Source organism: Magnolia sinica, chromosome 2 (assembly GCF_029962835.1).
Source record: "Magnolia sinica isolate HGM2019 chromosome 2, MsV1, whole genome shotgun sequence".
Lineage (NCBI taxonomy): Eukaryota > Viridiplantae > Streptophyta > Magnoliopsida > Magnoliales > Magnoliaceae > Magnolia > Magnolia sinica.
The window spans coordinates 9193019-9220657 of record NC_080574.1 but is presented as its reverse complement, the minus strand read 5'-3'; the positions used below and the strand labels follow the sequence as shown (position 1 = coordinate 9220657).

General features: G+C 41.9%; 1 protein-coding gene and 1 non-coding gene across 2 annotated transcripts; both read right to left on the bottom strand.

Annotated features, from left to right (window-relative positions):
• Positions 1-27639, bottom strand: LOC131234017 (7-deoxyloganetin glucosyltransferase-like). Its single transcript, XM_058230976.1, has 2 exons — positions 26977-27639; positions 1-1203 (listed from the first exon to the last, which is right to left on the bottom strand). The coding sequence occupies exons 1-2, from the start codon at positions 27485-27487 to the stop codon at positions 263-265; spliced, it is 1452 nt and encodes a 483-aa protein (XP_058086959.1). The 5' UTR covers positions 27488-27639; the 3' UTR covers positions 1-262.
• On the bottom strand, positions 14282-14388 carry LOC131238297 (small nucleolar RNA R71). The gene has a single exon (XR_009167701.1). It is a non-coding gene; the product is annotated as a small nucleolar RNA R71 (small nucleolar RNA).

The window sequence follows — 27639 nt, the reverse complement described above, 5'->3', positions numbered from 1 at the left end:
AAAATAAATACTGGATATTTCATTGCTGATACTTAAGAAATTAAACATTACTACTACAAACCAAATCCATATGAATCTAACTTTACCATAGCACATTGTACTGTACAGCTCTCCGCACGCATCACTGCAGAAAAGCCGTGCATCGGTTGGGCCCCACTATGTAAATGATCTAACACAAAATCAAACCATCTATTGTTATCTGCACACTTGTGTGGCCCACCTGATAAGTTGAATAACAAACGGCTGGCACCCGTTCCATCGATCATGGCTGTTGACAGCTCTTTTGAAGAATGTCCCTGATCATTCTATCCAGATTAGTGAAAGAAGATCCCCCTTGTTTTGTAGCTTCAATTGCACTCTCTTTCCACATGATGGCCTTCTTCCTCATCTCCAGTCCTTTCTCTCCATCTTTCAATTCTCTCACAAGGTACTCAACTTCCTCTCTTTTCACATTGTTATCAATTTCCATTCCAATTCCCCATTCCTTGCAAGCATACCGACAATTGGTTAGCTGTTCGCAGAAGAAAGGCCAACAGATCATGGGCATACCACTGCATACACTCTCCAAGGTTGAATTCCAGCCACTATGGGTTAGAAATCCACCAACAGAAGGGTGGGCCAGCACTTGTTCTTGCGGGCACCAACTAGCAATCAAACACCTCCCTTTGGTCTCCTCAATGAAATCCTCCGGCACAATCGCTGAGTCACCCTTCACAAGATCAGGTCGAATGATCCATAAGAACGGATGCTTGCTATTTGCAAGGCCCCATGCAAACTCACTCAGCTGATGGGCCGTCATGACTGTAATACTACCAAAGTTCACATAAACAACCGAACCAGCTTCTCTTGTGTCTAACCATTTTAAACACTCGGAGTCTTCTTTCCATAGGCTTGATACAATTGACTCCATCCCATTTTCAGGTAGTTGATTCACCAGCATTGAGAGAGAACCTACGGTGTATAACCGAGGAAACATGAGTCTCAATGCATCAACGACTTCACGCTCAAAGTCGTCAAATGTATTTAGAATTACACCCCAAGCTTTGTATGCGTTTTGTGCTTCTTCACCATCGAAATTGAGCAATATATCATTGCGATCAGTGGTCCTTACGAAACTTGGAAGATCCCTCAAACGGATGCCCTTCATGCCTGGTATCCAATCGATTGGAGTGTCCAGGTATCCGTTTGTTAAGTAGCTCTTGTCTGCACAACACAAAATTGGATAATTCATTGCATGGCTCTAAGATAGAAGGGACAACAGGAAGTATGATGGGCCAGTTGTGGCCAATTGAAGCTGTGCTTTCAGATGTGATAAATGGAAGATGGTTCATTTCAGCGACGTTGAGGCTCAGGATCGTGACCATGTGTCAACCTGCTTGGGCTCACAGGCTGCAGAAGGTCTGCTGATCTGAGTCACCCATGTAACACTCTGCAGGGGCAACCGTCAGAAGCTTATGCTCAAGGGGTGATTCTGATGGTCACTGGGAGTAGAAGACCATAGAGCCTTTGAAAAGACCACTTTCAACTGGCTTGCATTCAACTCTAAGAATCAATGGTCAGGATCATTTTGAAGTGTGATAATCCCAACATTGAGCATTTATGATGGACATGAATTGTCTTAACCTTACACCTGGCTTAATGAAAAAGTGTCATGTGTGTGTCATATGTACGCTTACTGTGAAAAGAATTTTTTTTTTTTTTTTTCTAAGGGGAGATGATGATATTGAACTTTTCATTACAAAATCAATGTGGGCTTGAGGTGCGACCCATGCAGTCTACCCTGAGTCTAACTCAATGGGAAATAAAGCCTCGCTCTTAAGCTAGCGAGCAGTTGGTTCTATCCTTTCCTAGAATCTCTATGGTGCAACATTGCAACTATTTATTCATGATTTTCTTGTCCGTTGAAATGGACCCTCAAATTTTCATTCAAGTATTTTCTGGCCGTCCATTTGAGGACGACTAACAGTATGAATAAGACAGCCTAACCAGGAAAGCCTCTCTACATATGGTCATGACCGCTATATCGCCCTGGACACATCCGGTGCTTTGCAGTGTACACAATCTTTTTATTTCTTGCAAGTGGGCCTATTGTTCAAAAGACGATGCTTGAAGATCTCCTTGATGGAACAGTCCTATATCTTATATTTGTGGTCGACAAAATTAATGGTGGCTGAGAGCAGTACAAAAACAGTCCACATTCAACCGGATAGGAGCCAAAGATGGGTGGCTAGTATCTTCAATTCTGTGAGATCTGAAGATTGATCTGTCCACAGTAGACCCAACAAATCAATTGTCTGGATCGTTGAACATGAGCCCCACTTGTCAGAACTGAAAATTAGAATGTGCCATGCAAGCTTTTCCATCGCAGATCACCAACATGTCTTGTTTATATTACATTCAGCCTGTCCAAAAGGTTTGCCCATGTCCCTGTCTCGTTAGTACTTGAGCTGAAGTGGCGTGTGTGGGTGTGTGAGTGATCCAATGTTAGCTCCTAATGTCTTACCCTTGTAAACCTTACCATCTTCGAGCTATGATATATATATATATATAGATATAAAAGAAGAGGGCTCACGCCCCCAGATTTATTAAAAGCACGTTCGCCAAAAAAAACAACCCCACGGGCAGGCTCCTACAAAAAGGAACGGAGCACCGCCTATCATATGCTTGCACACCCAATCCACTATGAACAACTGACCATAGGAACGAGCCTGGAAAGGCCAGGCAACGAGAAGACTCGGCCGGGGATCCCAGACAAAAAGAAGGACAAAAAATACTTCACCGAATTCAGACTCGCAAATAGCCTAGCCCGGCTTTATCAAGGACCAAAAGGCTCCTAATGAAAATTGGCAGATCCAAACGAGAGAGGAAGAGGGAGTTGGCACAACCTTCGCTAGACAGCCTTGCGAGCGCGTCAACCACATAATTGTCCTCATGGAAAATATGCCTGAAACTGAGGTTAAGGCAGTTGCCGAGGCGATGGATGACTCCCAATCTATACTAGATATTCTAAGGGCAGTGGGCGAAAGGATCCGCATCAGCGTCGACCACCAGTTTGGAATTAGATTCAACAACGATATTGGAAAGGCCCAATTTACTGCAGAGAATGATTCCATCAAGCATTGCCTGGGCCTCTGCAGTCGTATTGGAGGCCTAGCCGTAGTACCTATGAAAGGCGAAGATAACCCGACCCTGGGAGTCCCTTGCAACTCCCCCACCGCCACTTTCACCTAGATTCCCGTAAGAGGAGCCATCGACGTTAAGCTTAATCCAGCCCGGAGGAGGGCTCGTCCATTTGAGAATGGTCAGGATGGCTGTAGGGATCACTTCGCCATTAAGAAGATGAAGGGCCTGAAGAGTGGCCTTTGTCCCGAGGGAGTAAGGATCAGAGTTAGGCAATTGGTTTCCTATTTCCTGCAGCCAACTGGTGACCCGAGCAATGACTTTGACCCTGACATCGGGACTCCCTCGAAGGGCGAGGCGTTTCGACCCAGCCATAACTCCCAAGAGATTAGAGATTTAAAATATAAAAAACTGGCTTCATTACAAAGCTCTCCAAGCTCAAAGGTGACCCAAATCAAATGATTAGGTGAACAATATTAGTACATCTAATCAGATTTTTAGCACCTGTCCATTGTTCTTTATGGTGTTGGCCATGTGATTAGTGGTTCAACCTGATTATTATTATTATTATTATTTTAATCTTGTGTTCTTTAAGGTGGGGCTAACGTTTTGGCCAGGTTGGATACCATACATAGTCCATGTATTGAAACTTATGCACTGGTTGTATGATAAAAATCTATAGCCTAATTAGTTGTCGACAATCAGGATGGAAAAGAATCGAGCAAGAAATTTCCATTCAAGGGTCTAGCTATCCCTAGATGAGTAAGGTGCACCATAGTGTTCACACCCTAAGTATAGGGTTGCGATGTAGTAATAAACTCGGTAAGACCGATGTCGAATCCACATGGACTGAACCTTGTACGTAATCTGAAAGTAACTTGAACTAGAATTAGAAGAAGATGTAATCTAAACCAGGAAAAATTAAGGAAATAATTGTGAATTTAATTAACTAAAACTTGTAAAATTTAAAGTGAGAAACTAGGGTCCCAAGGATCCATTTATAGAGATTAGGGAAATCTATGCTTGATTCATAAGTGCAGTTGGAATCAGAGTCCCATCTTCACCCAGTCGGAGGATATAACATTAAAAACCAAATCTAAAATTCCTTTGATCCCGTTTTCAAGAGATGATAGGCATGAGAATTAGAATTGATTCCATCACAAAACCATGCTCATGAGACAAAGTAAACAACAAAATTTAACCAATCCACATCCAATCTGAGAGAGTTATGAACGTAGGGGAGGATTCCATCATCCAACCATGCCCATGAGACGATGGTGAACAGCAGGGCTCCTACGACCATAACTTCTATATATACATAGAAAATATTCAAAGCTATCGCAGATCCATTGTAATTTAAGTCACAATAAACCATTAAAAACTATGAATATTTCATATAATTAAACTATAATCAATGAGAATCCATAAAACATTAATCAAAGCTATAGAAATCTACCCATCACGCTACAAGCTTCACCTCTTAGCCCTAGCTAAGAGGTTTAGCCTGATATGATCATGCTAAAGTCTTAGAAAGCATAACAAAATAAAGAGGAAAAGAGAGAGAAAATCTAGCCGTCCCAAGCTCTCTCTGTTCATATCCACAACCACCCACACGTCTCAAAGATGCCTCCATAGCTGATCTAATGATTTCTCTTTTCTTCTTCTTTATATAGGCATGAAGGGGGTCGGTTCGTGGATGGAGTTGGTGGGAAGGAGTTACACAGCCAATAATTACAAACCGCGTGCCCAGCGATAGTGAAACGCAAAAAAACTGCTTTTGGATCCTTTTTTGGTAAGAGGTGCATTAAAAAAAACCAGTTTCTCTCCTTGGTTAAGGTCTTGGCCCTCTGGTGCATCGAATGAACGGTTCAGATTACCTAACTGATTAGCGATCGTCACCCACAACTCCCTACAAATTCCGGACATGTCTAGACGTCCGTTTTAGAAAGCTATTATGCTGACGTGTAAAGTGGGCCCTATAGTGATGTTTTGGGTGAAATCCACCTCGTTCATTAGATTCTTGGAGAAATTTCAGTCGGAAAGGAGTGGTTTTAGTCGAGTTTTGGTGCGATCCACTGTATCAAATCAACTCGCCATTTATCATGCGTTTTCCAACGATCCACATGTGTATGTATGCATAGAGCCAAAAGTCCATCATGGTCAGGGTCGTGGTCACCCTATGGATATAATGGACGGTCCAGATCGTCCATTTGGGTTATGAGTAGGGCCCACTAACAAAACCCAATCGGCTCGGGTGCGAACGCTGGGCGTTTGCACGAAGAAGGCTTGGTCAGCCCTCTGTTTGACCGGATTCTCTGTCCGGTGCACCTCTCGTGCATGTGTACCCTATGTACATGCAATGTACATGTGGGGTCCATTGTGATGTTCTTGAGAAATTCACTTCATCCATCCATTTTAGCACCTTATTTAAGGGGTTGAGACTAAAATTGAAGCATATCCAGATATCAGGTGGGCCCCATATCAGTATTTTAGGGACTAATCTATTTATTGGGCCACTTTCACAAGGATCCAATAGCTGAAATTTGACGTGTATGGTTAATTTATGGTCCTCAGGCTAAATATAAAGTTTTGAGCCAAACGGATGGCAGGAACCCTGTGATCTTGCATTTTGGATAACTTTCAGGCCACTTGAACTTCAATCACTTGATTTTCTTGGATCTCTGGCGTGTACATTCTTCAATCTCGATCCCTTGGGGTCCTTCCCTTGAATTGGTGACTTCTGAATGTTAATTAATCATTTTAATACTCTTTTTCAGTCTAGGCTCCTAAATTCACCTTACAATAAAAACACGATTAAAATAGGACATTAACCATTATCATGTATATAGAAACAAGCAATAACAGGGGGTCTAATATACAATATTTGACCCTCAACATATAGTGTATGGTCTTATGAACTGTCACACAATTTTATTATTATTTTATTATAAATAAGAGGAGAGAGAGGGAAACCTTAATCTCTAATTTACCCGATCATTATGATATCAATGTTGGGGATTTTTGCTGTGGAATCACACAGATCTAGATCTAGGATAGCAATCCAAGAGGAACAAGCAATCACAAGAGAGCACAAAGATTTAACGTGGAAAACCCTTGCGGGAAAAAACTACGGCACAAAGCGGCAGAAATTTATTATAAAATAGAAATTACAAAGAGAGAGGACTTACTCGATTCGAACAACCTCGAATCTCACCCTTACTATACCCTTTAAAAACCTTAAAAACCCTTTTAGGAACCCTTGAAAATTTTTTAGAAAGCCTTAAAATACCTTAGAATAGCCCTAGGGACCCCTATTTATAGTTTAGGAAACTCTACTTGCACACCTCTTTGGAAAATTCTAGAAATCGCATCAACTTTATGCAGTCCACGTAAAATTCGTGCAGAATCTACGTAACCCTCGACTAGTCGAGCCAGGGCTTTGACTGGTCGAAGGACCCCTTCGACCAGTCGAGCCTGACCCTCGACTGGTCGAGCGTCTCGGACACCCAAAAAACTATCTCGTTGGACTTCGAGTCGAGTGGCCTCGACCAGTCGAGTGGACCCTCGACCCGTTGAGCAAGGCCCTCGACCAGTCGAGCAGCCCAAAAAATCATATTTAAGACAACAATCTCCACCATGTCTTCAATATTTAATCGTATAGCTTTTCGACCTCTTCTCTTGACCTCTTCTCTTACCTCTGCATCACATCATAGCTTCAATCAACGCTTCTTGTGCACATTTCATCATTCTTTTACGCCATCGTCAAACCTAGAGAAGTTGCATAGAACTTGAACTTCTTTGTAGGAACGACCTTGGTGAGCATGTCTGTGGGATTTATGCTTGTTTGAATCTTTTCCAGTGTTATGCCTCATTCCTCAACACCTGTCGGATAAAGTGGTAACGAACATCAATGTGTTTAATACGTGAGTGATAAACATAATTTTTAGCCAAAATGATAGTGCTCTCGCTATCACAATTAACCGGCACGGCCTCCTCTTGAAGTCCTAACTGATTTATCATGCCTCTGAGTCAAACACCTTTTTTAAATGCTTGTCACTGCTATATATTCTACTTCGGTTGTGGAAAGAGCCACCACAGACTAAAGATTCGACATCTAACTGATTGCTCCACCCGCCAGTACAAACGAGTATTTTGAAGTAGACTTTCTGTAATCTATACTGTCTACGTAGTCAGAATCTACATACCCTACCAACTTTGTCCTTGTCTTCTCAAAAGTTAAGACGTAGTTTTTCGTACCTCGAATGTATCAAAGTAACCTTTTCACTGCTTCCCAATGTTGCTTGCCGGGGTTTGACATATATCTGCTCACAACACCGACTACTTGTGAAATATCTAGTCATGTACAGACCATGACATACATTAAACTGTTAACCGTATTTAAATATGGCACATGAGACATAAACTGCTTTTCTTCATTTGATTTAGGACATTATTTTAAGGAAAGCTTGAAGTGAGCCGCATGGGGAACGCTCACCAGCTTTGCCTGGTCCATCTCATACTTGATCAACATCTTTTCAAGGTATTCTGCTTATTACAACCAAAGTCTGCTCTTTTTCCTGTCTCTATGAATATCTATGCCGAGAACCCTCTTTGCAGCCCTCAAATCTCTAATCTCGAATGTCCCTGATAACTAAGTATTCAGTATGCTGATTTCAGACATATCATGACAGGCGATCAATATATCATCAACATATAATACTAGGATGATGAATTTTCAATAACTCAGTATCTTGTAATAGACACAGTGATCGTATTCATTCCGAGTAAATTTCTGACTCAATATGAAAGAATCAAATTTTTTTATATCACTGCCTAGGCGACTGTTTTAGGCCGTACAATGACCTCATTAACCTGCAAACCTTTTTTCTGCCCCTTTAACTTTGTAACCATTTGGTTGTTTCATGTAGATTTGCTCTTCCAATTTCCTGTACAGGAATGCAGTCTTCACATCCATCTGTTCTAGCTCGAGTTCGTATTGGGCAACCGGTGCCAATACGAATCTGATAGACACCTTCTTAACCACCGACATGAGTATCTCTGCGAAGGCGATTCCTTCTCTTTGATCATAACCATTCGCTACCAACCTTGCATTATATCTTTCCTGTTTCCTTTTGAATAAACACTTGCATCCGATCCTTTTTTGGCCCACATGAAGCTTTACCAACTATCATGTGTGATTTTTGTGCAACAAGTCCATCTTGTCATCCATAGCCGCCTTTCACTTTTCTGTATCAGGCTCATCAAGAGCCTTCTGAATAATAGGCGGGTCCCCCTCATTTGTAATGAGGGCATATGCAATATTAGAGTCGTCTCTATATCTTGCTGCCAACCTAGGATCACGCGGTGGATTCCTTCTCACAAGTGGCTGCTCCACCTGATCCTGTACCCCTGTTTGTGCATCTGTCTTTGCCTAAGTATCATATATGTCAATTTGGATGTCTACGATCAACTTTTTTTGTTCCTCTTACTTATCTTAATCATTCTTGCAGAATAAAAAGCTTTCATCGAATCTAACATCACGGTAAGTGATGACCTTGCATGTGACCTTATCGAATAACCTGTAACCTTTCACACCATTGCCATGGTCAACAAAGATGTACTTCTTGGCTCTATGGTCTAGCTTATCTCTCTCAACAGACAGTACATGAGAGTAAGCCTTACTACCAAATATGCGTAGATCTGAGTAGTCGATTTTCTGATCACTCCATACTTCCTATGGGATTTTACATTTAATTGTCGTTAAAGGAGACCGGTTCACCAAATAACAATCCATGTTAACAACCTCTGTTCATAGGTCTTTACCCAACGTAACATTACTTAACATGCTTCTGGCCCTCTCCAGGAGAATCCGATTCATTCGCTCAGCCACACCATTTTGCTCAGGCGTGTGATGCACTGTGTTGTGCCTGATGATTCCTTCATCCTTTCAATAATTATTAAACTCAGTGGAAATAAATTCTTCATCATTGTCAGTCCTTAAAACTTTTATTTTTCGCCCTGACTGTTTTTCCACCATTGTCTTCCATTGTTTGAATATGGTGAAAACTTCGGATTTACGTTTCATGAAGTAAACCCAAACTTTCCTGTAATAGTCATCAATGAATGAAACAAACTATGACGACCCTCCAACGAAATTTTTTGGCGACGACCCCATACGTCAAAGTGCGCATAATCAAGTACTCCCTTACATATATGTTTTATAGATTTAAAAGATAACCTAGATTGTTTACCATATATACAATGCTCGCATATATCTAAATTAAAATTTTTAAAAGTTGAAATCAAACATAGATCAGAAAGTACCTTCATGCCCCGCTCGCTCATGTGGCCCAGACAACCATGCCACATGCGTAGAGACGTGGAGTCTACAATAGCTGCTGCCGCTCCACCTGTTGAAGTGTTACCAATCAACCTATAAAGGTTTTTGTACCTTTACGCTCTCATAACAACGAGTGTCCCTTTTGAAAATCAAGGTAACCAGAAACGAATCCAACAAGGAAGACTGTCAACCAATCGAAGCAAGGTCCCGAGAAGAAGACCGCAGATTTTCTATAGCAAAGGGGACTGGGAGTCCAGATTAAGATGCATCAAACATCGGGCTGTGAATTCGGGATGTGTCACGGATGGATAAAATTCTTGTTTGGAATGCCCGAGGGGTTGGAAACCGCAGAACCATCAGAACGTTGAAACGCTTTATTGCAACTCATAGCCCATGGATTGTGGTGATCCTTGAACCAATGATCAATGATTCTAGTCGAGCGCGAATTGGTCTCACTTTGGGCTTTCACCTCTCTTTCTCGAATGTTGAGGAGGGGGGTAAATTTTGGTTTTTCTACAAAAACTCTGCTTCCTGTTCAATTGTTAAGGCTACTAACCAACTATTATCTGTAAATATGAACTTTCAAATCTTGCAGCTCTCCATCAACCTAACATTTGTCTATGCCAGCTGCTCCAGATTCATTAGGAGACATCTCTGGAAGGATCTGGAGGACCTTTCCACCTTGATGCAAGGCCCTTGGGGGTCTGCGGGGATTTCAATGCTATCACTGAAACATCTGAAAGACGCAGCAGAGGTGCCTTCAATAGAGATAGTGCCAGGGAATTCTGTGACGCGATTGACAACGCTAGCCTCTCTGACACAGGTTTCTCGAGGCCGCTTTTCACATGGTACAACAACCAGTCTGGTACCTCGAGAAGCTGGGCCAGGCTTGACAGAATGCTTATCAACTCAGCCTGGGCATCCTCTTTTCCATCCTTCCAGGTTGATCATCTTCCAAGATCTAACTCAGACCACAGCCCTCTACTTCTATCCTTTCCTCCTCCGCCGCCGACCGTGCCTAAGCCTTTTAAATTTCAGAGGATGTGGACATTGGATGACTCCTTTATGCAGGTGGTTAGCGACGCCTGGATCAATGTTGACTCTTATCACCCCGTTTTCAACATCATTGCCAAGATGAAGAAGGTGAAAGCTCAGCTCAAAATCTGGAATAAGGAGCATTTTGGTGATATTTTTCAAAAGATAAAGACAGCAGAAGTGGAGGTGGCTGAGCTTGATCGGCAGCTAGGGTCAAATATTGCATATCAGACCCATTTATTGTATGGATTTACAAGCATGACACCGTTTAATAGCCTAATTTAATTGTATTTGTGATGCGGGCGTCTTCATGAGCTTGGACTGGGAATGGACACTAAAAAGCATGGATTTACCGATCCGATGACACTAAAGCATGGGACGGACTCCTGGGGATTGGGATCGACGATTTTACACAACCGAGATCCGAAGAAACCGAAGCTCAAGTGGCCCAAAAGTCGGTCGAGAATGCAAGATCATAGGTTTCTCACCATCCGTTTGTCCCGAAATTTCATACAGGGCCCGAAGAACATAAATTAACCGTACATGCAGAATTTCGGCCGTTGTATCCTGGTGGAAGTGGCCTAATGGATAGATCATCCCTCGGAATCATGATTCTGGGCCCACCTATTGTTTGGATCTGCTTCATCTCCGGTCTCCACGGTCTAAATGATGTGACAGAATGGATGGACGGAGCGGATTTCATATATACATCATGATGGACCCCACAAGGAGCATGCGAGTGCATAGACGGTGCACTCCTGCGGTGCACCGAATTCCTACAAAAGGGTCAGCCACCGCTGACCCGCGTCCTCTTCAAAAACGCAACAGCGTTTTCGCTGTCGTCCGCCGGTCCTCCTCAGTGGGGCCCACTCGACACCTGAAGTGATGATCCGAACCGTCCATTGTATCAAGAGGGTGGGCGTGAACATCGCCTAGGTGGCGTAATCTCGGAAGATAATGGAGAGTGGATTTCAGCTGTTAAAACGGATGATTAATGGTGGAACGAAAGAATCAGTGGGCCACACGGAATTCAATATGAAACCAGTCAATTCTTACTTGTTTTTCGCCAGAATTTCAGTAGACGGAGTGGATTTCATTGAAAACATCACTGCGGACACCATCACAGCGTCAATAACATGACCCTGTTTTCGCAACCGGACGCCGTCCGACTTTCACGGCGAGTTGTACGCCCTTGGGGGCGGTCGGACGGCTGATCCGAGCCGTTCATCATGTAGGTGGGCCAGAAAGCTCCCAGAGGACGTTGTCCTTTTGGAAGGAAAGCAAAGAAGAAGAAGAGGAGAAGACTCCGAGTTTGGCTGCTGTGCGTCTCCGCAACCAACTCGTCCGCGATCTCCGGCCTTTCGCACGGACCTCCTGCTCTACATACAAGGAGTCCCAGCTTCCGCAGCTGAGTCCTGCCAGGACTCCACAGAAGGGAGGTGAGAAGAAAGATAAAAAGGGAGGAGGCTCGGTTTGAAAGGGGGGGATTCATGTTATTCACGGCTGGAGAAAGAGCAGCAGTTTTTTCTCCGAGAGCAGCAGTTTTTTTTTCTTGCTAAGGCTGCTGGAAGAAAGTGGTTTTGCTGAGACGGACGGCAGCGTGGAAAGGCTCGGTTTGGAGGCCGGAACGAGCAGAGGTCTGTTGCTGCTGGACGTTGGCAAAGATCATCAATTAGCAGACAAAACAATTTCTCCTTTGAAAGGAAAGTAGATAGTTCTTGAGGAAGCAGAAACACCCGTCTCTTTTCCGAAAGAAGGAGAATTGGAAGAAAGAGGTTTTCTTTTTTTTCTTTCCTTTAATGTTTTTTTCATTCTTCTTCTTTTTAGTTGGAATTTAACCCATATCATGCTCGGCTAAACCTCTTAGCTAGGGCTAAGGGGTGAAGCTTGTAGCCTGATGGGAGAGATGTTGCTGGTGCCCTTTGATTAAGATTGAAGAGATTATTCTTGATTTAATTTTATGGGAATATTTTTAGTTTTTTTATGGCATGTTGTGACTGAAATTACAATGGGCTTGCAATGGCTTTGAATATTTCTTTCCTCTTTTTATATTTATGAAGTCAGGAAGCCCTGTTGTTCATCATTGTCCCATGGGCATGGTAGGATGACAGTACCTTCTTGATCTTCATACATTGTTGATTGATTGATAATTAGATTAATTCTGTTGTTTGCTTTGTCTCTTGGGCATGGTTTGGTGATGGAATCCATTCTAATTCATACACCTTTCATCTCTTGAAACCTATATCAATGGCAGTTCAGTAAATTTCCATCCTGGCATACGATCTCCCTGATCTCTACAAGTGGATCCCCTGAATCCCTAGTTTCCTTCCTCTGAATTCCTTAAAGTCTTAGACAATTCTTCCACAATTATTTCTTAAATTCTATTTGGTTTAGATCACATCTTAGTCTAGTTCTAGTTCTACTTGGTTTCAGATAACGTACAGGTATCAGTCCCTGTGGATTCGACCTCGGTCTTACCGAGTTTATTACTACATCACAACCCTATACTTAGGGAGTGAACAAGTTTTTGGTGCCGTTGTCGAGGATGTTTTTCTGAAATTAATTAGTTTTAGAATTAGGTTAGGATTAGGATTTTACTTACTTTAGGATAGAAGTTTTTATTTTATTTTATTCTATTTTTAGAACTTAACCTGTTTTCCTGTTTTGTAGGATCCTGACATAAGTTCTAAATTGGTAATTCCTTCCTAATCTCTCTCTCTTTCTACCTTTTAGAATTAGGGTTTAAATTTTGAAATTTTTAATTCTAGTCTTCTTTTTTCTATTTTTAGGAAGCAGTTTATTTTAGAAACTAGGGTAGTTATTTCCCTTTCTAGAAAAATCCTCTAATTTTCGAAACTTTTCTCTTTTGTTTTTCACTTTCTATTTTTAACTCTTTTTAAAATCTAATTTGTTTCCTCATTTATTTTTAGGATTTTTGGTTCAGAAACTAACCTTCCTATTTTGTAGGCCTTTAAGTTAGAAATCTCTAATTTGGTAAGCTCTTTCCCTACTTTCTATTTTTCAACTCTCTTTTAGTAATTTACTTTCTAGTATAAGACTTTCCTAGTTTATTTTAGAAGTTTCCACTTTCTTTTAGATTCTAACTTATTTTATTTTTATTTTGCAGGCCCTTAACTTAGGACTCCAATTTGGTAATTTCTTTCCAACTCTCTTTTTCTTTTTAGATTTCCTTTTCCTTTCTTAGGATTAGACTTTGAATTTGATTGAGGGCTGCGAGTGTTTCATGCCCAAGTGGGCCCGTGACAACACTCGACGTCTCTTGACTGAAGGAGGATTAGTTGAGGGGTTGACTATCCATCGCAGGATTAGACACCGCTCGAAATCCCCTGAGTTAACTGAGGTTATGGCTGAAGACCAACCTCCTCTACTTCCACCCGGGATGAAAATGAGGTGCAACAGGCACCCCCGCCTCGTACTTTACGAGATTTTCTACAACCGGCGGGAGTGAGTACGCCCTCATGCATGATTTTTCCTGAAAACACAGGACAAATGGACATCAAGCCAGGAGTTATCCAACTCCTTCCCAAAGTCCATGGACTTGAATCGGAGAGTCCATATTTGCATTTGAAAGAGTTCGATGAAATTATAGCTGCATGATGTTTTCCTAATGTATCTGAGGATACAATTAGGCTGAAACTCTTTCCTTTTTCCTTAAAAGAGAAAGCTAAGACGTGGTTACATTCACTGCGTCCTAGATCCATTGGCACATGGAACGACATGCAGAGGGAATTCATAAAAAAATTCTTCCCACATCATAAAACGATTACCCTCAGAAAAGCGATCATGAACTTTGCCCAAAAGGAAGATGAAACATTCTTTCAATGTTGGGAAAGGTTCAAAGATTTGGTCAGTTCATGCCCACAACACGGATTTGAAACGTGGCGCATTACAAATTTTTTCTATGATGGAGTGACATCCTCCATGCGCCAAATGGTCGAGACAATGTGTAATGGAGAGTTCATTAATAAAGATATCGATGAGGTATGGGACTACCTCGATAGTTTGGTGAAAAACACAATCTTGAGACTATTACCCAAAGTCGAACACCACGTCTAGGCCGACTCAATTAAAGGAGAAAGGTGGATTATATCTCTTGAAAGAAGAGGATGATCTCAAGTGTAAAGTGACTACGCTCATAAGGAAAGTTGAGGCCATGGAAGGAAAGAAGGATAAGGTCAATGAAATTGTTTTCGGCATCTGTGATTGCAACATTCACACAACTGAAAACTGACATACAATACCTGCCTTTCGAGGAGTGTTGAATGAACAAGCCAATGCCGTAAATAACTATCAAAGACCTTTTCCTGGACCCAACTCCAACACATACAATCCTAGCTGGCAAAATCATCCAAACTTTAGTTGGAAGAATGGACAAACAGCGACTCCTCCAGGTTTCTTCAATCACAATCCAAATCAAGTAAAACCTCAAGAGGAACCGGTTCAAAATCCCATACAAGAGCTGGCTCAGGCAATGCGGGTAATTACAGATTTTATGCATATTATAGATTCTCTTATGACGGTTATAGTAATGGTGATGCTTACTGAACTACCTCTACCCAATCCTATAGCGCATTTCGAGAATTATGATCCCAGCTCTTCATATCTGATTGGTAATGTTATATCCATCACCACTCTTAGGAGTGGGAAGATCATTGATAAAACTCTTACTATTAGGCCCGAAAAGCCTCAAGAACCAGAAGAGGACAACAATGATGGATCCAGTGATGCCCCACAAAAAGTAGAACCGGAACTTCTAGAGAAGCCGGTTGCTCCATTCCCCAACGGTTGGTTTCACCAAAACCTCTCTCTAACTCTCGGGATATCTTAGAGGTGTTGAAACAGTGAAAGTCAACATTCCTCTGCTTGATGTCGTTAAACAGATACCTTCATATGCCAAATTCCTAAAAGACTTATGCACGACCAAGCGACGGAAAATTATTCAAAAGAAAATCTTCTTGACTGAGAAAGTGAGTGCCATCCTGAAGCAAGACGTGCCGCAGAAATTCAAGGATCCCGGTAGCCCAACCATATCATGTGTAATCGGGAACCATCGAATTGATCACGCACTTCTTGACTTAGGAGCGAGTGTCAATTTGATTCCCTACTCGGTATACAAACAGTTAGGTTTGGGTGAATTAAAACCCACCCTAACCACACTACAACTTGCTGATCGCTCTGTTCGTGTACCAAGAGGGATAATTGAGGATGTGTTGGTCCAAGTTGATAGATTTTACTACCCTGTAGATTTTATCATCCTGGACACCGAACCCATCAATAACATGAGCACTCAGATTCCCCATCATTCTTGGTCGCCCATTCCTCGCCACGTCAAATGCAATTATCAATTGTGGGAATGGTATCATGACTATGTCTTTTGGAAATTTGACATTGGAGTCAAACATTTTTTTCAATAACGGCGGCAAGGATGAAGACGATTTCCACGACATTAACATGATTGACTCTTTCGTGGAAGATACGACACCTCTGACCTTATCCTCCGACCATCTAGAGACGTGCCTGGCCCACTCCCATGATTTTGATGATGACATGATCAGGGAGACTTGCGCCTTGCTTGATACTGCACCGGTACTTGAAGTTAACCGATGGAGGCCACAATTTGAAGAATTACCACAAACTGATGTAGTGCCTCTACCGTCTAACCTCAAGCCGCCGAAGCTTGACCTAAAACCTTTGCCCTCTGCGATTTGAAATATGCATATTTGGGTCAAGATGAGACATACCCGGTGGTGATCTCTGCCCACCTGGAGAAAGAACAGGAGAGTATGCTTATATCTACTCTCATTGAGCATAAAGGAGCCCTGGGATGGACGATAGCGGACCTCAAAGGAATCGATCCCTCGATTTGTACTCATCACATATACCTTGAGGATAATGCAAAAACCGCTCGGCAACCACAACGTAGACTAAATCCCAACATGAAGGAAGTGGTTAAGGCCGAGGTTCTTAAACTATTGGATGTGGGTATTATATACCCTATATCGATAGTCAATGGGTGAGTCCAACTCAAGTGGTCCCTAAGAAGTCCTGGAATCACCATCGTAGCCAATGCTAATAATGAACTCGTGCCAACTAGAGTCACTCTTGGTTGGAGAATGTGCATTGACTACGGGAAGTTGAATACGTCACGAGGAAAGACCACTTTCCTTTACCATTCATTGATCGGATCCTGGAAAGGTTAGTGGTCATTCCTATTACTATTTTCTTGACGGGTATTCGGGCTACAACCAGATAGAGATAGCCCCGAAGACCAGGAAAAGACTACATTTACATGTCCCTACGGCACCTTTGCTATCGAAGGATGCCATTCGGACTATGTAATGCCCCTACCACTTTTCGGCGATGTATGCTTAGTATCTTTTCCGACATGGTGGGGCAATATTTAGAGGTCTTCATGGACGATTTCTCTGTTTACGGTCCATCTTTCAACAAGTGCTTGGAAAGTCTTAAATGTGTGTTGAAAAGATGTGAAGAAAAGAACTTGGTACTTAATTGGGAGAAGTGCCATTTCATGGTTCGGAAGGGAATTGTCCTTGGGCATATCATCTCGTCCAAAGGAATCGAGGTAGATAAGGCAAAAATCGATCTTATCTCTAACCTACCTCTACCCAAGAACATTAGAGACGTGCGATCCTTCTTAGGACACGCGGGGTTTTACGCGATTCATAAAGGACTTTAGTCTCCTCTCTCGCCCATTATGTAATCTTCTTCAAAAGAATGTTCCGTACGAGTGGATGAGTAATGCCGGGAAGCTTTCACCAAGCTTAAAGGCACATTAACCACTGCACCTATCATGCGACCACCCATTGGAACCTTCCTTTTGAGCTTATGTGCGCCCTTCGATTATGCTCTTGGGGCGGTCTAGGCCGGAGAAAAGATAAGAAGCCCTACGTCATTCACTACGCAAGTAGGACTCTAAATCGCCCAAGTGAACTACTCGACTACGGAAAAGGAACTCTTAGCCGTAGTATTCGCCTTGGACAAATTTAGGTCCTACCTGATCGGATCCAAGATCATTATATATACAGATCATGCGGCACTTAAGTATCTTCTTTCTAAGAATGATTCTAAGCCCCGCTTGATAAGATGGATCCTTCTACTCCAAGAATTTGATTTGGAAATTAAAGATAAAAAGGGAGTAGAGAACGTAGTGGCCGATCACCTTTCTCGCCTTAATACCTCGATTCCCTTGAGACAACCCATATCAATGACATGTTCCCTGAGGAACAATTGTTTAGAGTCTCCCATTCACCTTGGTTCGCTAATATTGCTAATTTTCTTATCACAGGTTCTATACTAACACATTGGACTGCGCAAGATAAGAAGAAATTCTTTACCAAGGTGTGCAACTTTTTTTGGGACGATCCATATTTATTTAAATATTGCCCAGATTAAATCTTAAGGAGATGTATGCCAGACGATGAGCATTAGAGCGTCTTCTCCTTCTGTCACTCAGTGGCCTATGGTGGTGTCTTTTCTGTTAATAAGACCACGGCCAAGATTATGCAGTGTGGCTTTTTCTGGCGCTCTATGTTCTGGGACACTCATGTGTTTTGCATAGCTTGTGAGCGTTGTCGAAAATTGGAGCGTTGTGTCGTCGAAATATGATGCCTTTGAATCCCATCCTTATCATTGAAGCATTTGATTCTTTGGGGCATCGATTTCATGGGACCATTCCCCAATCGTTTGGAAATCTGTATATTTGCTCGCGGTGGATTATGTCACTAAATGGGTTGAAGCGATTAGTGTCGAAAGAATGACCATCGCACGGTCATTAAATTCTAAAAGAGAACATCCTTTCTCGATTCGGAACGCCTCGAGCCATCATTAGTGATGGGGCTCACACTTTTGTAATAGACCATTCGAGAGCTTAATGAAGAAATACGGTATCTCTCATAAGGTGAGCACCCCATACCATCCACAGACAAGTGGACAAGCCGAGATTTCTAATAGGGAGATTAAACACATTTTGGAGAAAACGGTTAACCCTGATCGTAAGGATTGGTCAATCCGATTGACAGATTCTCTATGGGCTTACCGTACAACACTTAAAACTCCTATTGGAATGTCTCCCTTTAGACTTGTCTATGGGAAAGCTTGTCACTTGCTGTGGAGTTGGAACATAAAGCATACTGGGCGATCAAAAATCTTAATTTCAATCTAGACAATGCTGGCTCGCTACGCAAACTGCAGTTGAATGAACTTGAAGAAATCCGGAACGACGCATACGAGAATTCGAGAATTTACAAGGACAGGATGAAGGCGTTTCATGATCAACATATTCTACGAAAATCATTCACGCCAGGCCAGAAAGTCCTTTTGTATAATTCTCGATTACATCTCTTTCCGGGTAAGCTTCGATCTCGTTGGACCGGCCCTTACATTGTTGTTACTGCTTATCCTCATGGGGCCGTCGAGATAAGAGATCCCGACAATGGCAAGGAGTTTAAAGTAAATGGGCATCGTTTAAAGCCATTTGTCGAGAAATTTGATTCAGAGGACATGTCCATGCCTCTGACTGATCCTGTTTACCAGGACTGATCTCCTAGTCTGATGGAGGTATAGGTAGGTTTATCGCTTTCATAGGATTATGGTAGTTGCTTTGGTCTGGCTGAAGACGTTAAACTTAGCACTCCTGGGAGGCAACCCAGCTTTTCAACTTATTTCATTTTCCTAGCAAGTTCAATGTTTGTGGGTAACATTACTGCAAACCCTCACGAGACTACAACTCGTCCACTAGGGGTAACCTAGGGGTTTAAAGGCTTGTTGCATGCGCTAAATGCAATCGAGAGCACCTGCGAAAGTGGTATAGGTAGGATTTTATTTTTGTTAGTTTTGTGTTATTTTCTCTCTCGTGCTGACTGGATTCCATGCTGCGATCTCTTGGAAAGTCTCTCACGATTCATCATCCAGGTACTATCTTCCCTTCACTTTTTCTTTACTTTTGTTGTCCTATGCGCATTCCATACACATATACCTTGAGGACAATGTAGCTTTTAAGTTGGGGGTGGGAGATTAGGTTACCTAATCAGTGTTTTTTTTTCATCTTGAGCAAAAAGTGTGAAAATTTTTAAATTTTTTCTGGACTTTCTGGTGAACTCAAAGTGATTTGACAACCATCTTTGATTTAGAATCACAGGATATGGAATGTTGGTGATTTACTGCTCTTGGATGCAGTTGCTCGTTAGATGCCACAGTTAAGTTTAATTATTAATCCATGATTAGAAGTTGTAAACATTGATTGAGTCATGATTTCACATGTCACATCTCGCTTACACATCAAGATTTCAGTTTGAAACTGAAGGGTTAATTTGAGGATCAGTAAGCATAGAAGGAACCAACTTGAACAATTGTCCGTCAAGATCAATTAAAAGGAAGAGATACCGTTGAAAAAGGTTAGGCAAAGAATCTTCACTATAGGTTTGCTCCCTATAAGTGTGGACTTCATTCCCCTTCTTGATTTTCTCAGTAAAAAAAAAAAAAAAAAAAAAAAAAAACTGAAGGAATGAAAAGATGATCTTTGAGGCAAGCTTTGGTTATTATGAATTCTCTTGTTAATCACCAACGATATCCTGAAATAAAGAATTGAATATTAATGTTGAAAGTTGGGATTACACTTTACATCTGTGGAACTCAATGTTTAGGATTATTTCTAATTAAGGGACTAATACTTTGAATGAAGTTTGCCGTGTGTTTGAGTCTAGGAGAGAGTAAAGCCCAACATTCATGAATTGTTGAATTCTGAATATCTAGATTGTTTTCCAAAATCACTCGAGTTCATAGAAATTCTCCTGTAATTCTCAACTTATTTTTCGCATACTTTGCTCGGGACTAGCAAAATGTGTGGCTGAGCTTGATCGGCAGCTCCATCAATCTGTCCTTCATCAGGATGACTTCTTGTCATTACAAATCAGATTCCAGGAAGCTTCAAATCAGCTTAATCAATGGGAGACTAAACATGAGGTTTTCTGGAAGCAAAAATCCAGATCCAGTTGGCTAAGAGAGGGGGACCACAACACTAAATATTTTCATGCAACAGCCACTGAGCGTCAACGAAGAGCCAGGATCAATAACATTCAACTGCAATCAGGTGAAGTTGTGACTGATCACGAAGAAATAAAAAAGGATGCCAACAACTACTTTGAAGAGCTCTTTAAAGGAAGATCCAATCAGATAAATTCAGATTTGCTGGATTTGGTTCCTAATCTTGTAACACAGGACATGAACAATTTTCTCACTACTCCTCCTTTCATCCAAGAGGTTAAAGCAACCATCTAAGCCATCCCGTCGGACAGTGCGCCAGGGCCGGATGGTTTCTCGGGAATCTTCTACTCCGCTTGTTGGGACATCATTGGTAGAGACATACATAAGGCCATAACTTATTTCTTCCAAGGTGGTAAAAATTCCTCGTTTAGTTAATTCCACGCTTATCTGCTTGATCCCCAAGAGGGAAACGCCGAGGAAATGGACTGATTTTAGACCTATAAGCCTATGCAACTGCCTTTACAAAATCTTCTCTAAGATCATTGCAGTTCGTCTCAGTGACTTTCTCCCTGTCCTGATTTCTCCAGAACAGGGGGCGTTCATCAAAGGAAGAGCTATCTCAGAAAATATTTCTCTTGCCCAGGAATTGTTCAGAGAGGTGAATAGAAAAAACAGAGGTGGAAATGTGGTGCTAAAGCTAGATATGGAAAAAGCATATGATAAAGTCGACTGGAACTACCTAAAACAAGTTTTGCTCCGTTTCGATTTTTGCGACAGATGGGTACAATTAGTTGAAAATTGCTGGGCCTCCTGCTGTTTCTCCGTTCTCATTAATGGGGAATCGACTGGCTTTTTCAAATCCTCTCGCGGGTTGAGACAAGGCGACCCTCTTTCTCCAAGTCTCTTCATTTTGGGGGCGGACGTATTGAGTCGTGGCCTCCATAACTTGATGTCTAATAGCGGTTGCCTTCCTTTCTCGCTAGGGAGGGTCTGCCAACGGATTTCTTACCTCCTCTACGCAGATGATACACTCCTCTTTCTGAATGGTGGACGAGCTTCTATGAGAAAAATCGTGGCTCTGTTGGACGAGTACCAATCTGCTTCGGGGCAACTTATTAACAAAGGAAAAAGCTCTTTCCTCTGCTTGGACAAGATCCCAGCGTCCAGGATTCATGCCATCAGCTCCTTACTTGGAATTGCCAGATCCACTGGTACGTTTTCCTACCTGGGAGTTCCTCTATCTATTGGTAGGCTGAAATCCTCTGCCTTTCAGCCTTTGGTGGACAAAGTCGGGGGTCGTATCAAGGGTTGGACAGCTAGAATTTTGTCTCAAGCAGGGAGAATGGTCCTTATTAAGCATGTTCTGAGTAGTATCCCTATTCATTCTATGGCTGCCTCTTGCATTCCAAATCAGGTCCTGGCTGATCTTAACAGATGTTTTGCCTCATTCTTTTGGGGGTGGAGTGAAGGCAAAAGAAAGTTACATTGGAAGAGTTGGAAAATTATCTCTATGCCCAAGGAAAAAGGTGGTCTCGGCATCAGGAAACTTGCTGACATGATGTAAGCCTTTAACATTAAAATGGCTTGGGTGCCAAAATTTCACAAAAATTCAAGTCTCTGGGCCTCTTTCTTGGCTGCTAAATATAACTTCTCCCACGAACCGATGAGGGCTGATCTCATTCAGAGAAGAGCTTCCCCCTTCCTTAAGCGGATCCTTTCTAAATTTGCGCTCATTGATGACAAGGTCCAATGGAATGTTGGCGCGGGTGATTGTAATTTTTGGCAAGCGAATTGGACAGGCCTTGGCCCCCTTCAGAACTTTCTCTTGTCAGATGTTGCAGCCACAGTCCAGCCCCTGAAGGTTAATCAAGTGTTGGGTCCCTTGGGTCCGCCTCCACCATCAATTGCCCTCTCCATGCTCCCTGAAGGTTCCTTTTCTGTCAAGACCGCTTGGAATGTCAGGAGGCTATCTGGCCCCTCAAAGGAATGGGCGAAGTGGGTATGGCATGATCAGCTTCCGCCGAAAATCTCTCTTTTCCTATGGAGGCTTCTCCATAATGCGATTCCCCTTCAGTTATCTGTCCAAGCTAAAGGCGTTTCTCTGGCCTCTAAACGTTTGTGCCGCCGAGACGGATTCGAGCAAGGCCCCGACGCAGAGTCTTATTCTCATCTTTTTTTGAACGGCCAGATTTCAAAATTAGTTTGGAACTTCTTTGGTGTTCAGGCGGGGATCTCCATCATGCAAGCATTAACAGTTCAATCCAGAATCATACAATGGAGAAGGGCCTGTGCTGGTAGGAGAATCCAGGGGAAGCGTCATCTTTACACTCCTGCATTCATTTTGTGAGAGCTTTGGAAGTCTAGGAATGGGGCTTTTTTCGATGACAGGCTGATGAACCACCAGTCGATCATAGCTAAAGTTCTCTGGTGGCTATCTTGTGACAAGGAGGAGGTGGCGAGATTCAGGTTCTCCCAGCGCCTCCAATCTGTGGATAGGCTTCATTCGGTTAGAAATTCTTGTCGTAATCAATTGTCGCCAACAGTCATCCGATGGCAGAAACCACCCACTGGTTGGGTTAAAATCAATGTTGACAACTCTTCTAGAGGTAACCTGGGCCTGGCAGGGGGAGGTGGTGTTTGTAGAAATGACAAGGGGGATTTTATCTTTGGATTTGCTACAGGTTATGGTCTTATGACAAACATTGGTGCTGAGTTCAGGGCAGTTCATGATGGACCCTTTTTGTGCTTGGAGAAAGGTTTCTCCCAAATCATTGTCAAATCAGATTCAAATATGTTGATTAATGTTTTCAATGAGGGGGCCAAGATTGGCTGGGCTTGGAAAGGTTGGAAATCCATTACTGACAGGCTCAGTCGGCTTGCTTTGGTGAATTTTAAGCACACTTTTAGGGAGGGCAATGGCATGGCGGATGGCCTTGCTTGTGTGAGAAGTATGTCCCAATCACGTTTAATTTTCTCATGCACTGCTGATCTTCCTCGACATGTGCGGGGCGTCCTTTTCCTTAACAAGGTGGGGCTCGGAGCGATTAGAGAGAGGAAGCTTTAAGTTGTGCCCTCTCCCCGGTTTCCTTTTATTTTTTTCTGTTCCGTTTTATGATAGGTTTTCCTTTGGTATTTTTTCGGAGGACGACCCGAAGCTTTGTAATTTTTGTCTAGAATGAATATATCTCATAATTTTTGAAAAAAAAAAAAGAGTTTCCCTTTTGAAACTTTAAAGAAATAATCAATACCAGTGAACTTACACCCTATAGCCTCGAGTGCACCGAGAGAAATCAGACTTTTCTTCATATCAGGAACGTGCCTAACATCAGTCAGGGTACGCTCCATCTCATCAAACATCTTGATGCTCATCGTACCAATAGCTACAACATTACAGGCATTGTCATTGCCCAGAAAAACCTGTCCACCATCACATTCCTTGTATCTGGCAAACCAACTCCAATGAGGAGTCATGTGATAAGATATTCCTATATCAAGTATCCACTCATCTTTATGATTTTCGTGTAAGTGACTAATCATGGAAATAAACAGAACATCACTACTACTTGTTTTTTCATCAGATGTGATAACATTTGCCTCCTTAGAAGAAGCCGCTGAATTTTCTTTCTTTGCTTTAGGATTTTTGTAATCTTTCATCATGTGTCTAGACATCCCACAGTTCCAACACTTTAATTTTCCTTTGCCCTTGCCCTTCAATTTGAATATAGGTCTTGAAGATCCCTTACCTTGCTCAGAATCTCTTGCCCTCGTAATCAGTGCATCGGAAGATACTCCCATGTCACCGTTTAATTTTCTCATAACTTTCTCTTGAAGGGTTGAATAACGGTGTTGACACTTAGGGTTTTATTTGCGGTGCACATTGCGTCCCTAAATGACTCATACAATGTAGGAAGAGAATTTAACAATATACATTCTTGTTCCTCATATTTGACAACTTCCGCCATATCTAGTAATTTACACATCAATTTATTAAAGTTGCTGATGTGGACTTCTAAATCTCCACCCTATACCATCTTAAAGGTATAATACTGTAGCTTCAAGTGTAGCCGATTTTTAGAGGACTTCTTAGCATAGATGTTCTCTAACTTTGCCCACAAACTAGCCGCAGTTTTCTCCCTCAAAACATTATGGAAAACCTCATCCGTGAGGCATAAACGGATAGAGGCTAAAGCATTACTATCAAGGTTTTCCTATTTTTCATCTTTCATAGTAGATTTTCACTCCTCAAGAGCCTCAATCTCGCCTTGCTTGATTAATAGGCTAATAATCTTAACCTTTCATAACTCAAAATTATTTCTGTCTGAGTACTTCTCAATATCAAACTTGTCGTTTCTCATTATTATTAATCCCTCAGATTCAGATCTATGCCCCAATAATTGCTCTAATACCACTTGTTGGGAATTTGTGTCGCGAAATCACACAGATCTAGATCTAGAATAGCAATCTAAGAGTAACAAGCAATCACAAGAGACCATAGATTTAATGTGAAAAACCCTTGCGGAAAAAAAAATCACGGCACAAAGCGACAGAAATCCATTATGAAATAGAAATTACAAAGAGAGAGGACTTACCCGATTCAAACAACCTCGAATCTCACCCTTGCTACACCCTTTAAAAACCCTAAAAACCCTTGAAAAACTTTTAAAAAGCCTTAGAATACCTTAGAATAGCCCTACGGATCCCTATTTATAATTCAGGAAACTTCGCTTATGCACCTCTTTGAAAAATTCTGAAAATCACATCAAATTTATGCAGTCTGCGTAAAATAAGCGCAGAATCTGCGTAACCCTCGACTAGTCGAGCCAGGGCTTCGACTAGTCGAAGGACCCCTTTGACCGGTCGAGCCTGACCCTCGACTGGTCGAGCGTCCCGGATACCCAAAAAACTATGCTCGCTGGACTTCGAGTTGAGTGGGCCTCGACCGGTGGAAGACCCTCGACTGGTTGAGCAACCTAAAAAATCAGATTTTAGACATATGTTCTGACAACAATCAAAACTAAGGTTACTATTGCATATGAATAATATGCCATCGAAAAGCTATCAGCGTGCTCTACATGCATTTTAACCAATACCATAAGCAATTAGTCTCTAATTGATTTTCCAAAATAAGATTGTTTTAAGAATTAATTTCGAATTTTAAGTAAGCTATGGTTTTTACTATTTTTAATAAATTTACAATTTAATACTGATTTAATTACTTAAAGTCAAAGTCTTTTTTTTTTTTTTTTTTTTTTTTTGAGTCTTCTAAGAGAGTTAAGATAGAGCTAGTTGTCTTTGCTATTTTCAATAAACTTATTAGAAAATTTAATACTTTAGAGAAGTTATAAATTTAGGGCCTGGGTTTAATATAAACTATATCAATACTTTTTGTGTGTGTTTATATATATATATATATATATATATATATAGAGAGAGAGAGAGAGAGAGAGAGAGAGGAGGTGGGGGGGGAATCACATGAGGTCGAGCTGTGTGGGCCCCGCCATGATGTGTGCCGAACATCTACCACATTAGTTGGATGCACCATTCGAAGGTGGGTACGAGTTTAAAAATCAAGTCAATCCATGACTTGCGTGGGCCACACCACATACAACAGTTGACAGGAGTTACCCTCTGATTAAAACATTCATAGTCATTTATTGGGCTCGCCTAGATGTGGTTCACAAATCCAGCCCATATGTTGTATGTGTCCCACTTGAATGAGAGGTAGACCAAGTTTCAGCCACATCCAAAACTCAAGTAGGCCCCACCAAGTGCTTTTATATGTTTTAGGCATGTCTACGTGGGGTTTTAGATGGTATATCCCACCTAAGTTCCGTGTACAGCTGATTTTTGAGATATCCTATAACCTAAAGGGACCCATCAAATTCACTGTGTTGATGTTAGACACATCAGAGTGGGACCCACACAGCTCGACCTCATATACACACACATTTTAGATATTGTGTTGCCTTACGGATTCAAGATTTCTCACTGATTTGAGGTTTATAAGAGAGGAAGAAGGCGGTTGACTTTCCTCTCTCTCACTTTTACCATATGCCTACTATGCTAGAAGACAATAGACATTGAACCGTGGCCTTTGCTTTATATGGAACAGAAAACTAATCACCTCCAAGCGGTCTAGAACATAACATCGATATCGATGCAGGTCATTTTTAGCCACATAAACTGACCATCATTTATTTTATTTTATTTCATTTGTTTTGCGGCTAAAGATTGCCTGTATTGACAATAATACAGGGTGTCTAGAGGTGATCCTTTTTCTTCCGTTCCGGGAGATTCACGGTTCATGGGCTAACCAGAGTAGCTCCGATCATCATAACAAAGTATTGGACTACCAAATCATGGGCCCCACTTTTTTCAACCTGAAGAATTTATCAGAGCCTGTTGTAGATTGTATTGTTGAAGAGTAAGGGAAAGGGAAAGGGAAATGAAAAGGTTACCTTTGAGTGGTGTATAGCCTCTTTGGATGAGCTCTTTGAAATAAAGGTAGGCCATGGCACCACAAGCGCTCGTGGTCCAAAACACAAGCTCCAAGATCCCAAGTTCCTCCGCAACCTGTAAAGTGAAGGTCATGAATCCATCTGCTATTATGCAAGACACAGGTGGCACGTCGGATGAGTCGTCGTTAAGCTTCTTTATCAGATTCCGAAACGGAACGACACAGTTTGTCCTTGTTGAGATGCAGAGAGTTGGGATATCTTGTGTCTCATCATCATCGGATGGTGGTAGTCCATCGGGTATTGTTTCGAACCGGAAATCATCTAAGCCTTTCACAGAATCTGGGCCTCTGGACCTAAGGAGGCGTTGGTAGTTGTACTCGGTGTGGACATAGGTGATATGGAAGCCTCTAAAATGGAAGAGTTTGGCTAGATTTAGGAGAGGGTTTATGTGGCCTTGAGCTGGGTATGGAATGAACACTGCGTGAGGCTTCACTGCCCTCGAAGAACCCATTTTCCTATGGGAAACCTCAAGCTAACAACGTTGTCTTTATATAAGCCCTTATGAGCTAGGGACTGTAGTTGGTTTTACATGGGTTGCTTTATAGGGAACACATTTGCCACTATAAATGATCAGGACCGTCTATACTGTAGGACTAACGTACA